We start from the raw sequence: 14,290 nt of genomic DNA, 5'->3' as shown, positions 1-14,290 counted from the left end.
TTTGCATAACGTGCCATGTTTGCTGTTCTCGCATTTACGAGACTTTGACCAGCGGATGTTGCTAGCGTGCCACGCCCTTCTGCTCCGCTGCTCTGCGCATGCGTAGAAGTTTCTCATTATGAGAAAGTTTCTCGTTATTATGAGAAACTAAGTCATAATTATGAGAAAGTTTCTCATTATTACGAGAAAGTTTCTCGTTGTTATGAGAAACTAAGTCATTACGAGAAAGTTTCTCATTATTATGAGAAACTAAGTCATTATTATAAGAAAGTTTCTCATTATTATGAGATACTAAGTCAAAATTAACGAGAAAGTTTCTCATTATTACGAGAAAGTTTCTCGTTATTATGAGAAACTAAGTCATTATTACGAGAAAGTTTCTCATTATTATGAGATACTAAGTCATAATTATGAGAAAGTTTCTCGTTATTATGACATAGTAAGTCATTATTATGAGAAAGTTTCTCAATATTATGACTTAAAGAATCATATTTTTTTTACTTTACTGTGGCGGAAACGGGCTTCCATAGGTTACGTCTCATTGGTTACTTAGGACCAGGACACAACATAACGATTTTGCGTTCCACTGTGCAACCGTTTTTTTTTTTTTACTATGTAAAATATGTGCTAGACAGATGTACGTCTTTGACTGTTGCGCCCGGTTGCACCGCGTCTCAGTGCTTCCATAAATGTGTCCTACAAGTGAAGTCATAAATATTGAAGCATATTAATGACCAAACAAAGCGTATTTCAAGCGGTAAACTCTGAATTCTAGATGAAGCACGAGTTGCCAAGTTGGTCCTCTTTGGAAGTTGGGATGAGCGTTGGAATGAGCGTGTCGATTTGAAACCTGACGGAAACACTAATCTATAAGATTCATAATATCATAAAGAGAGAGCTGATTGAGCGGAAAGCAAGTACAGTGGGTACGGAAAGTATTCAGACCCCCTAAAATTTTTCACTCTTTGTTATATTGCAGCCATTTGCTAAAATCATTTAAGTTCATTTTTTTCCCCTCATTAATGTACACACAGCACCCCATATTGACAGAAAAACACAGAATTGTTGACATTTTTGCAGATTTATTAAAAAAAAAAACTGAAATATCACATGGTCCTAAGTATTCAGACCCTTTGCTCAGTATTTAGTAGAAGCACCCTTTTGATCTAATACAGTCATGAGTCTTTTTGGGAAAGATGCAACAAGTTTTTCACACCTGGATTTGGGGATCCTCTGCCATTCCTCCTTGCAGATCCTCTCCAGTTCTGTCAGGTTGGATGGTAAACGTTGGTGGACAGCCATTTTTAGGTCTCTCCAGAGATGCTCAATTGGGTTTAAGTCAGGGCTCTGGCTGGGCCATTCAAGAACAGTCACAGAGTTGTTGTGAAGCCACTCCTTCATTATTTTAGCTGTGTGCTTAGGGTCATTGTCTTGTTGGAAGGTAAACCTTCGGCCCAGTCTGAGGTTCTGAGCACTCTGGAGAAGGTTTTCATCCAGGATATCCCTGTACTTGGCCGCATTCATCTTTCCCTCGATTGCAACCAGTCGTCCTGTCCCTGCAGCTGAAAAACACCCCCACAGCATGATGCTGCCACCACCATGCTTCACTGTTGGGACTGTATTGGACAGGTGATGAGCAGTGCCTGGTTTTCTCTACACATACCGCTTAGAATTAAGGCCAAAAAGTTGTTGTATCTTGGTCTCATCAGACCAGAGAATCTTATTTCTCACCATCTTTAGCAAACTCCATGCGGGCTTTCATGTGTCTTGCACTGAGGAGAGGCTTCCATCGGGCCACTCTGCCATAAAGCCCCGACTGGTGGAGGGCTGCAGTGACGGTTGACTTTCTACAACTTTCTCCCATCTCCCGACTGCATCTCTGGAGCTCAGCCACAGTGATCTTTGGGTTCTTCTTTACCTCTCTCACCAAGGCTCTTCTCCCCCGATAGCTCAGTTTGGCCGGACGGCCAGCTCTAGGAAGGGTTCTGGTCGTCCCAAACGTCTTCCATTTAAGGATTATGGAGGCCACTGTGCTCTTAGGAATCTTAAGTGCAGCAGAAATTTTTTTGTAACCTTGGCCAGATCTGTGCCTTGCCACAATTCTGTCTCTGAGCTCTTCAGGCAGTTCCTTTGACCTCATGATTCTCATTTGCTCTGACATGCACTGTGAGCTGTAAGGTCTTATATAGACAGGTGTGTGGCTTTCCTAATCAAGTCCAATCAGTATAATCAAACACAGCTGGACTCAAATGAAGGTGTAGATCCATCTCAAGGATGATCAGAAGAAATGGACAGCACCTGAGTTAAATATATGAGTGTCACAGCAAAGGGTCTGAGTACTTAGGACCATGTGATATTTCAGTTTTTCTTTTTTAATAAATCTGCAAAAATGTCAACAATTCTGTGTTTTTCTGTCAATATGGGGTGCTGTGTGTACATTAATAAGGGAAAAAAAATGAACTTAAATGATTTTAGCAAATGGCTGCAATATAACAAAGAGTGAAAAATTTTAGGGGGTCTGAATACTTTCCGTACCCACTGTATATAGCAAATGGTGTTAATTACTCAGCTTTCACCATTTGCTTCACATTTATTTGTGATACCATAAATGATAGAAATGGATATTTTTCATTATTTTGAAATCAGATGTAGTAGTTATTATTTGGGTTTATTGTTCACGATATAATTATTTTGTTTCTATTTCTATATAGCTAATGTTTTGTTTCTATTTCTATGTGATGTTTCCGACTTGAATGTGAGACATCTTAAAGGGATAGTTTGCCCAAAAATGAAAATTTGATGTTTATCTGCTTACCCCCAGGGCATCCAAGATGTAGGTGACTTTGTTTCTTCAGTAGAACACAAATGATGATTTTTAACTCCCAACCGTTGCGGTCTGTCAGTCGTATAATGCACGCCAATGGGAACTCCATCTATGAGAGTAAAAAAAACATGCACAGACAAATCCAAATTAAACCCTGCGGCTCGTGACGACACATTGATGTCCTAAGACACGAAACGATCGGTTTGGGACGGCATCCGGTGTGTGAGGTCTGAATGCACTCTGATGCAAGAAGTGATCGCTTGCACTCATTGACATATACACGCAAGAGATCACTTCCGTCATCAGAGCGCGTTTTTAGACCTCACCAACCGGATGCTCAAGGTGTATTAGAGGTAAAAGAAAAAAGATATAAATACTGTTTGGTTTCTCGCACAAACCAATCGTTTTGTGTCTTAGGACATCAATGTGTCATCACGAGCCACAGGGTATAATTTGGATTTGTCTGTGCATGTTTTTATGACTAGATTATAGATGGAGTTCCCATTGACATGCATTATACGACTGACAGACCGCAACGGTTGGAGTTAAAAAAAATCATCATTTGTGTTCTACTGAAGAAACAAAGTCACCTACATCTTGGATGCCCTGGGGGTAAGCAGATAAACATCAAATTTTCATTTTTGGGTGAACTATCCCTTTAATTTGTACTTGAAGGCAGCATAGGCCTGGTGGTTTCACAGACAGGGCTTTAGATTAAACCAGGATTAGGCCTTTGTTCAATTTGGACATTTAAGTAGTTTTTATAAACGTACCCTAAAAAACATTACTGGTGTGCATCTTGAGACAAAACTGACATATTTTAAGATGTGTCAATGCAAGTTGCTTTCAGTTAAAACAGCTCAAGCATCCATTTTAGTCTGGGACTAGGCTTAAGCCTTGTCCTTGAACCTGGGGAGATAATGTTTTCCATGCTTGTGGAAAATGTCCACATAAAAATCACAGCATTACTCACTGAAAATTAGAAGGCTTGAATGCGCTTTGGATGACGCCTGCGTAAATGGCCATAATTGACAGCACCACACAGGACAGGAAGATCAAGGCCAGCTTGTTGACATATTTCACTCCAACAAACACTACCAGGGTCATGATAGCTAAACAGCATGTGCCATAAATACGCATGTTATTTTGCATCCCAGTTGGCTCTTCTGCATTAAACACAGTTGCAGTGGGCATGATGTATGTCTGTAGCAGGGTATAAAAGGAAAGAGAGAGAGAAAGGTTTACTAAGGGTGCGTAAATTAATCTGATTTTTGAGCTCATGGGACTAGGGCAATGAAAGTGTAAGTTGATAGAATCTGCTGACTCGAGTTAGCTGAACAAGTGCAGAACGAGTATGTATTGGCTTACAAGAAAATATTAGTGTTGGTCCAAGTTTTGACTCACCAAAAATATTTCCATGGTTCCTAGTATGTACATAGAACCTGCAAATGTGGTGCCCAGGTAGAAACACAAACCCACTGCTCCTCCAAACTCTGGGCCTAATGCTCTGGAGATCATGTAGTATGAGCCACCAGCTGAATGGAAAGAGAAGTTGACTTAAAAACAAATATGGAGAAAATAAAAATAATGTAAGTGTGACATAACAGATTGAAATCATACCAGGCACTACACCATTAGTCGCAATGGCACTCATTGAAATTGCAGTCAGCATGGTCTATGGATGAAGAAAAAGAATGATGTAAAACAAAACCTATATATGCTTGCAGGGTAATTATAATTTTAAATTTAGGCCTAGTTATTTCTATTTTACTCACAATTTAATTTAAATTTTGTTAGGATTCATTCTATTATTGTCAGTTTATTTCAGAGCTTTCTAGTTTCAGATTTAGTTTTTATTTAAATTTTAGTATTTTAGGGCTAATGTTAAGTTTTAATGTAAGTTAATTTTTCAGCATGGTCTAATGTTATTGCTATCTTATGTAACTTTTAACTTGGCAGTTAAAAAAAAACAAAATTTCATCTTGTAGAAGAACATTGGGACGCATTCATTAAGTATGTGTACGCACAAATTTGTGTGTGAAATGTTTTCATGAAAAAATCATTAACCAAATCTTTTTGTACTAAAATTTATTCTAAATTTATGAAAAAATGTAATACCAACTGAAACCACACGTAGGGCCTACGCAAAAAGTGGAGAACGTTTGGGCGTGTTTTATGCAAATGACTAACTTCATGCATGCGGCCGCACATTTAGAATACTCACTAACTAGAATATTCACTAATATTAGAACGAGACTAAGAACAAATTTATGTGTGTAAGCGTGTGTTGTGAATTAGGCGGATATTTTCTGTGAGAAGTTGTGTGTATTTGTGTGCACAAATACGAAATAATGAGACCCATTGTTTTACTTAAATATAAATATAAATATAATTATAAATCATTATAGGTTTATCAAATTATATTTGTGCAAAGACATTTTTTTACACTCTCATTAATAACATTTTGTTCATTTTTATAAAAAGTTACATAGTGTAGCTTTAATGCAGACGAGTTGCGATTTATTTGCGAAATAAGTTTTATAGCATACCAGGCATATACAGAAAATAAATGAAATTAATTTGTGATAGTTTTTATTTTATAAAATTAGTTTCAGTTTATCATTGTCATGTTAGTTTTCATTTTTAAAAACCCAACATCAGGCTTTGAGCTGGGCAGTAAATGTGTTAGCTTGATTATTTGCCAAGATGGGCATTTTGAAACATAAGTGTGTGTACTTAGGCCACAGAACTCAAATTGCACGTTGTCTGAGAGGCAGCTTTCTGTGCGCATGCTTCGGGTGTGAGCAGCGAATTTAGTTCTCTTGCGCTTTTAATAACTTATCAAGCACATTCCGCTATTTTTCTCATTCATTTCTTTATATATCTAACGTGCCAATAACTTTAAGCAGTCCTGCGCTGCGTGGATACATTTACGTACAGCCATCAATTGACATTTGTCTCCAGGATGTATAGCCCTACTTCTCTGCGCCTCCCCTGACGTGCCCTCGCGGGAGGTCCGTCCCACACTTTGAAAACTCCTTTTCTAAGTAAACCAGATTAATGAGTCCAAAAAAAAGATCTTTTAAATTGTTAATTGGAAAAACTCACGCAAGAACAGCACATAAAGACAACAGCGAGGGCCTCCATGATTCCGGCGGTACCCACTATCCACGTGAGCCGCAGGAACAGAATCACACCCAGAATGTTCTGCATGCAGGGCAGGAACACTCCTATGAATGTGCCCATCTGAGGGCCCTTCAAACAGATTGACACACAAAGCAAAAGCATTTAAGATAGATTGACACACAAAATAAAACATTTAAGCTATGTAGGACAAACCGAGGTTCCAGGAAATGTTTGTTGAAGCTGTGAATTCACTGTGTGTTTATAAGTCTCCTATAGTCATCTCAGTGTGAGTCTGGTTGGAGACTCACCTTTACGGCGACTCTCTGTATCCCATCCTCACTCTCAGCCTCCTCATGCTCGATGACCCCCTGGGTTATGTTGGTGTAGTTGGCCAGTTTGTTGAGGAGGGATGACACCATCGGAGTGCTGTCCATCTCGTCCTGTGAGAAAAGATATGGAGGAGATAAGTAGTTTAATACATACAGCACTGTGTTGTAACTTAGTGACAAAATATAAAAGAATCTCATAAGTTGAAGTATTTCATTTGAAAATAAAGTGCTCCTACGGTGATAGCTGATGCACAAGAATGAGAGGTGTATGGGTTTCAAGCAATTTGTTACCTCATAAAGAGCCATATTCTTGCCGTAGATGCTGTCATCATGATCTGTACTGATTAAAGAGCTGGTTTCTCTGGGGGTCTCCTCACCTGGCAAATGACAGAAAACATATTTTAGTTTAGAGAGAGGTTGATTTTCAGAGTAAAGGCTGTAACATGCTACAACACTAGCGTAATCGCAGAAGAGATTTTAAAACATTATAGGCAGAATGCACTTGCTGACTTGGTTACCATGAAAAACTGGGCATCATACTCTAACTGATCACAATACCAGACTTTCAAGTCATTCCAAACTGACATAAACACATACCTCACTTCAAGGAGATGCATGACAGATGAAAACAATAAGTGTACTAAAATGTTTGAAAAAAACAAAAAAACAATAAAACTAAAAGCGTTAACTGTATTTGACAAGACATGTTTATTCTTGTCTTGGAAAAACATTACAAAACTTTTCCACATAACCTTTCTGTTATCAAAACCTTTCATTTATACGGTAAATACACTGGAAAGACATATATTTCAAATAAAATAGGTAAAATACAAACAGATCATCCAGATTATTTTTGTCCATCCATATCCAGAAGACACTCAACCTGCGTACTCCTCAACCTTCTTCTCCTAATGTGTTTAACAACTGTATAATCACGTAGAACTCTTTCAATGTTTTAATCTGTTTATATCTTTTTAAACTCCCACAACAGCAAATTTGTGAGCTGTACATATCTACCACACATGTGAATACCTCTCCCTGAAACATATTGTGGCAGTAAAAAGAAAAGTAAAACGATTTTCCACTAAATAAAATTCCAAATGCTCATCAAAACACTAATGCCAAGTTTATTTAAAATTGTAATCTTACTCTTGCCATTGTAATGATAATTTCATGATCCATATCAATGAGATTTAAACTCACCTAATGTCTCTGCATTCAAATCTGATTCACACTCCATGCTGAGAGGGCGTGAATGTGTCTGATGGACTAGTGAGAACCTTTTTACCTTGTCTCTTGTTTGATTAAAAGACGAGACACTATGCCCTGCAAAATCCTGTACAGTCTCCTCTGATGCAATGCTATCTTTTGAACCGCACTACTGCAGCTAATCTCATTTCGATGCACTGTTGACAAACTCCTTAGTTTTGTCAAGAGGGACGTTGGTCTATCTGAGTGGGATCAGTCTGTGTCTGTATTCCCGCAGTTGTCCAAGTCTTGTACTTCTCGTATCTATTGTCTCGCACTCTCTATCTTCTTTGCTATTTTTTTGGCTCCAGTACATGCTGTGTGTAGGTGATATAAGCCTCTCCCTGCCCTCCAGTTTGTTTTGTCCTTTCTGAGGTTCAATAACAACATCAGACTGATTTGGGTCCTGTGTTTCTTTAACCCTCATTACAGGATCATTGACTGGCAGCACTGAGCGCAAGTCTTAAATAACTTCTGATCAACTTGAGTAGGGGAGGGGGTTTTCAGTTAAAAAAACAGTTAGTCAGCTGAATGAAAAAGAAACCTTAAAATCTAGTTTATTGGCATGCTAGTGCAATTACAGAAATATTTGTGGAATGAGAGGAAAGAGTCTTAAGTCTCAAGTGTCTCAACATTTAAAGAACTGATTAATGAACATTTAAATAATTATATATATTAAAACAAGCTGTATAAAATATTGATATTAAGTAGTTTATAAGAAATCAGATTTTAAAAAAAGAAAACTTGGGAAATATCTATTTCCCAGACCTGTGCTGCCATTGATCTAATTTCACGTGTATTTCCACAGTGAGAACAGGACAATAATAGCGTAGGTTCATAAAAGGCTTTCAAGGCTTCAGAAACATCCTTTTCCTGAGAATTCCTTCCGTTTGGCTTGTAAGTTGTGTTTACAATCTTGTGCGCAGCTAATTTTGTATATAAATGATGAAATCCCAAAAGGGACTATTTTGTGATGTTTTGGAAAAACTCATAGTTTTTTATCAAGATCTGAATTACCCGAATAACAGATTCAGCCAAGCCAGTTTTAAAAACAATACAGGGTATACACTACAGTTCAAAAGTTTGGGGTCGGATAAAATTATTAAATGTTTTTGAAAGAAGTCTCTTATGCCCAACAAGACTCCACGTATTTTGATCAATAAAGTGAAAACTGTCATGTTGTGAAATAATGTTACAATTTAAAATAGCTGTTAAGTAAATGTGTTTTTTTCCCCCCTGTGATGGCAAAGCTGAATTGTCAGGAGATTTCACAGCAAAAAGATGACCTGGTGAACATTTTTACTATTGTGTTAAAAGGCCTTTTACTCACTAAAAAGTGTAAACTATGAATTAGAGGGCAGCAGGCATGTAGAAGATTGTGTACAGCAGGTTTTTCAGCAACATTCTGTCATTGCAGATGATTTATAGGCCTTAGAAATTCATGTACTGCACTCTTAGGCCCTGTTTACACTAGTGTGTTTTCGCTTTAAAACAGCGTCTGTTTTAAAACGGGGTCTGCAGCGTTTTCAAAAGTCTACGTTTTTGAGGATCAAAAACGCAGACGTAGTGTAAACTACAGGCGTAACCATAGCAAAACTTATGCTTTTTAAACGAAAACGCAATAGTGTAAATGGGGCCTTAGAAGAAAAATTTCTAGAACCTTAAAGGGTTAGTTCACCCAAGCCTGTAGGACTTTTGTTCATCTTCGGAACACAAATGAAGATATTTAATGAAATCTGAGAGATTTCTGTCCCTCCATTGACAGACTATGCAACTACCACTTTGATTCTTCGAAAATGAAAAACTTTTAAGAAAGAGATCATAAAACTAATCCATATGAATTGAGCGGTTTAGTCTAAATTTTTAGTCCAAAACAGACTGAATTTAGGCTTTTATTCACATATAAACAATGATCAACGAACATAAACAGAAGCTCAAGTGTACTTGCTTGATGCATGAGAACAAACCTCATTGGTTCTTGCGGAAGCTCAAAGGTGTCGAGTAACACACAAGAATGAACCTCAATGGTTCTTGCACGTCAAGCAAACATGCTTAAGCTTCTATTTACCATAGCTGATGTGTGCGTTGATTAATGTATATATTTGATTAAAAGCCTAAATTAAATTAGTCTCGCGTAGCCAGAACTTCAGACTGACGGGAGAACTTCTGGACACTATCACAGCTTTCATTGGCCAAGGACCGCCCAAGATGACGTTTGACTGACATGTAACACAACCAATCACAGTTCATTTTGTTCCATGTCATGTTTAGGGGTGTGAAATGTAAAGTCAATGTCCCGGCGAGCATCTAATAAATTATTAATTTAAGAATATTGTGCAAGTTTACTGCAACAGGAGCCGCAAATTTTACATACTTTTGAAAATCCAGTGTTTAGTTTTTCCTGGTAAGCGCTCATTGTCACAGTTCTTCTTCCACGAGGGGGTTTGGCGTCCCAGCATTTGTTTCCAGGCGTACCGTTAAAGAACGTGACACACGTGTCTCCCGGACATCCTGTAGAATTCAACCAACCAAATGACGACTTCGAAAATCCTGAAGTGTTTCCAGTTAAGTGTGCTAGTGTCATGCTGAGGCTAAGACTAAAATTAAATAAGCGTATAAAGCTATTGTGTCTTATTCAGAAAATTCTGACTAAACCGCACAATTCATATGGATTCGTTTTAACTATCTCTTTATGAACTTTTTAAAGCGTCAAAGTTGAGTAGCTGTCAGTGGAGGAAATCTCTCTGATTTTATTAAAAAAAAAAATCTAAATTTGTGTTCCGAAGATGAACGAAAGTCTTATGGGTTTAGAACGATATGAAGGTGAGTAAATAATGACAACATTATTATTATTTTTTTTTTTTTGGGTGAACTAACCCTTTAAAGCAGTGGTTCTCAAACTGAGGGTACGCGAACAAAATGCTGCGTTTTGCCATTCATTTAATTCTACCTCACATTAAAATAACATTAAAACCGAGCACGTATATCTAACAGGCAAAATGTCATAAATACATGACATCCAATCTTTTGCGGTCAAAACTGACTGCATCCATACAAGCAGCGTGCAAATACAGTATGTTGCGTGCAGATGCTGTCTTAGCAAATCGCACTACATTATTGCCATTCTCGACAATGTACCTTTGTAGAAGTGGGGATTTAGCACTTACTAGCATGAAGAGCAAATAGCCTATAAACACAAGCTGTGCATAAAGATCGATATGACCCAAACTCTCTTCGATACAAAAACTCTGTGAGCTATGTTTTTGATAAATTATACGAGCAAAATTTTTTTTCCCCAAATAGGCCTATCCACACGATTGCAAATGTGACATTGATTTTATATAACAGTTCAACAAAAAAGGGTAATATTAAGTGATAAACATTTTTAAAGGGAGTATTGTCAGTGTTGTTTGCTCAATTTTGCAATGAAATAATAGTTCCAACGAAAGCCATAGAAGAACTGCAACACGCACGCAGCCACTTGCTTCGTTACTGAATGAATGAATAAATAACTCGATGACTCACTCACTAAGACAGTGACTTACCGCCACCTACTGGTGGTTTTAGTTTAATATTTAAAAGTATCACTTTGTTTTTACCATCGTTGCATATTTCTCTAATGAACCTTTTTTATTTAAAACATTACTTATTTTAAAAAGGTATGTATAAAGGTAAAAATAATACACTGGAAAATCAATTTAAGGGGGCAACTTTTGTCCCTTAATGAAAAAGGTGTGACTGCAGTCTAAGTGGAAGAGAGGGGGAACGCAGACAGATATTAAAGGCTTAAGCTAGTCCTAGACTAAAATGCTTGTTTGAGCTGATTTAACTAAAAGCAACTTGTACTGACTTACCTTAAAATATGTCAGTGCAATTGTTTTGTCTCAAGATGCACACCAGTAATGTTATTTTCTAGTGTACGTTTATAAAAGCTACTTAAATATCCTAATTGAACTAAGGCCTAATCCTGGCTTAGGCTAAGCCCTGTCTGTGAAACCGGGCCTACATCACCTATAAGAAATTAAACATTAAAGTGTTATGCAATCATTGAAAATATTTGCTCTGTATACAGAGCCTTTTTGGCATAAAAGGTTCTTTAACAATGAGTCTAGAACCCACTGAACCTTTTTTCTAAGAAATAATAAAGTAAAATAAATATATGATAAAAAAATATGATGCAATAGACTTTAGAGGGTTAATGAGGGTTAAATTATCAACTGATTATGCAATCTATACAAAACTCCTTCACAGCCACGGGAAGATATTTTCACAAGCAGTTTCATTACAAAAAGGGAACAGCACAATTAAACTTATTTTTGTCATGGAATGTTTTAAATAGGCCAATTTTAAAGGAAGAGGACAAATTCCTCAAGCTCTGCTACACGCCCCTGTACACGCATTAACACACGTAAAAGAAAACATCTGGATTATGCAATTCTTATGTGAATGTGAATGGATAACTATAAGCTTTAAAATGATGACACCTATTCTAATTGTGTGCCCAAAACCGACAAGAAAGAAGCATCACCCAATGGGTGGTTGGCACCAGACCACAACAACTACTTTTTATATAAATAATGATACAACACCACAACAACAACTCTTATTTAGCGCTTATTTAAATTCTGTCATCATTTGCACCCTCATCAAACCTGTATCACTTTTTTCTGTTTTTCTTTCTTTTTTTCTTCCGTGCAATCAAAGTCAGTGGTCACCAAAACTTTTAGGTTACCAATATTCTTTAAAATATCTTTTTTTTGTGCGCCACAGAAAACAAGTCATACAGGTTTGGATCATCATGAGGGTGAATAAATGACAACAGTACTTTCATTTTTGGGTGAACTATCTCTTTCACTTTGAATGGAACCCACAAAATAAAGAAGTTCAGAAGAACCAGAATAGAATAATATTACAAATGAGCCTCTACAGGCTTTAAGGTCACTTTTGTTATGTACAAAAAAGTGGTGCAACAGTGTGTAGTAATTTATCTAATGATAAGCACTTAAAGGACGTCAGAGTAACAAGAGAAACAGGAAAATAGAAAAAAGGCATCAGGAAACTGCCACTTGTTTACACTCCATGGGGAGATGATTTCACAAACACATGGCAGTAAACATGGCACACATTTTATTTGAGGATACACTTACAGAGACACTTATGTTTGAAAAAAAAAAACCCCAAGCCTTTAACAGTAAGCATTTAAAAATCTGCTCATCTGTTTGCACATGTCTAGGCAGGATTTTTTTCCCCAGAAAACTCTCACCTGAGTAGGGTCCTGCTACCATGTCTGGCTCCTCCTTGTCTTCTTCTTTCAGTATGTGTTCATCATAGTCTGGCTCTGATAATGGGGTGTCCTCCACCGGCACCACTGTGAAGTTGGTGGGCATTTTCCCTTACACCATGTGCTCTGTTTTGTTTGGTTTCTTGAGTCTTTTTTCTCTCTGTCTCACCCCAAGTCTCCTGGGCTCGGCAGAGTTCGAAGTTCTTTGACTTCTTCACAACTGTTGTTCAGACGCGGCAGCCCATGTGATCTCTTTCCACCAAATAAGGAGCATTACACGACTCCTCCCTCTGGGCGACGGGCCGTTCTGTCCTGCCACAGAGCTGGTGCTTCCTGTTTTGTGTTAACTGGCCTTCTCATTGTACCTGTGAAGGCTGGGAGGGAGGTGATTGTTTGCCGTGTCAGAGTCATTTGAGACTGCACAAAGTGATGGGAACAAAAGGCTTAACACAGTGTGGCATTCCTCAACCCCTGCCCAGTTCCCTGCCCCACCCCCTCCTGACGTGCCTAGCTTCAAAGGAAACGTGCAACAATCACTCCATTCAGGAACCTTTAGGACTGGAGAGGAATTAATGCTGAAAATAACTTTTCCTGAAAAGACTTCCACTGAAACTTCCACTGCATGAACATTAGGTGTACACTATTTCTGTCAATCAGTCAGATTCTCCCAAAAGTATGTGTGAATTTATTTAAAATATGCCTAGACAATGCCTTGCTCTGTTTTCTGTTTCTAGGGTGTGTCCACACTCATATCCTGACATGACTGATGGATACACGCTGACAACACGTCCATCAGTCATGTGAGAGTGGCTGATAAGGGTCTCAACGGAGGTACTTTGCTGAATTCACAGGAAAAACCTGCATAGCAACTATTCAGCTGTGGTGAAGCCTACTGATATGACTACAAACTAAGTTTGCAATTAAGACTAAGACTGTTCTATTCTGTGGGGTCCAGCACATGATCACAACTAAGGATAAATTCTCATAAATTGGAAAATATGGAGCATTTTGAAAGTATTATGTTGTTAGCAACAGACTATATAACTTTTTCAGTGAAAAAAGTTTTTTTTCATACTTGCATAGGCTGCCCTCTGTTGGTTGAAAGACTACAGTACCCTGCCTGTGTTTTTTTTTCTGTCCCATGTGACTGACTCTGTGCCTTTCAACAGACCAGCAGGTGGCAGCCTATACAGTTTTTTTGGGGCTCTCGTAGGAGTTTCCAACTCCAGCACAAAACTAGAGAACCTACTTTAATGAAGGTGAAATAAAACTGTATGGTAATGTAATAGACATATAAACTACTATAATATGTGCTTTATTTAATACACACAAATAACTGTGAAGTTCAATGGATAGTTCACCCAAAAATGAAAATTCTGTCATCATTTACTCTCTCTCAAGTTATTCCAAACCTCTATAAATTTCTTTGTTCTGCTGTACACAAAGGAAGATATTTGGAAGACTGTCAGTAACCAAACAGAT

At 37.8% G+C, this 14,290-nt stretch overlaps 1 protein-coding gene across 4 annotated transcripts in view; it reads right to left on the bottom strand.

The window, feature by feature from the left end:
• The window catches only part of slc12a7a (solute carrier family 12 member 7a), a 30,059-nt gene extending 16,888 nt beyond the window's left edge, over positions 1-13,171 (bottom strand). Inside the window, exons 1-7 of one of the 4 annotated variants that reach the window (XM_051867529.1) lie at positions 12,791-13,171; positions 6,571-6,656; positions 6,259-6,390; positions 5,933-6,079; positions 4,445-4,499; positions 4,229-4,359; positions 3,798-4,027 (exon numbers count right to left, since the gene is read on the bottom strand). In XM_051867529.1, coding sequence (XP_051723489.1) covers positions 3,798-4,027; positions 4,229-4,359; positions 4,445-4,499; positions 5,933-6,079; positions 6,259-6,390; positions 6,571-6,656; positions 12,791-12,914 — 905 coding nt within the window. In that variant the 5' untranslated portion in view covers positions 12,915-13,171. The remainder of the gene's footprint in view (positions 1-3,797; positions 4,028-4,228; positions 4,360-4,444; positions 4,500-5,932; positions 6,080-6,258; positions 6,391-6,570; positions 6,657-12,790) is intronic. The other 3 variants (XM_051867521.1, XM_051867549.1, XM_051867539.1) reach the window with 3 other exon arrangements.
• Positions 13,172-14,290: the final 1,119 nt, after the last annotated feature.

The sequence above is a fragment of the Ctenopharyngodon idella genome, chromosome 2 (assembly GCF_019924925.1).
Source record: "Ctenopharyngodon idella isolate HZGC_01 chromosome 2, HZGC01, whole genome shotgun sequence".
Taxonomy (NCBI): Eukaryota; Metazoa; Chordata; class Actinopteri; order Cypriniformes; family Xenocyprididae; genus Ctenopharyngodon; species Ctenopharyngodon idella.
The sequence above is the reverse complement of the archived record's forward strand: the minus strand, read 5'-3'. Positions and strand labels throughout refer to the sequence as shown.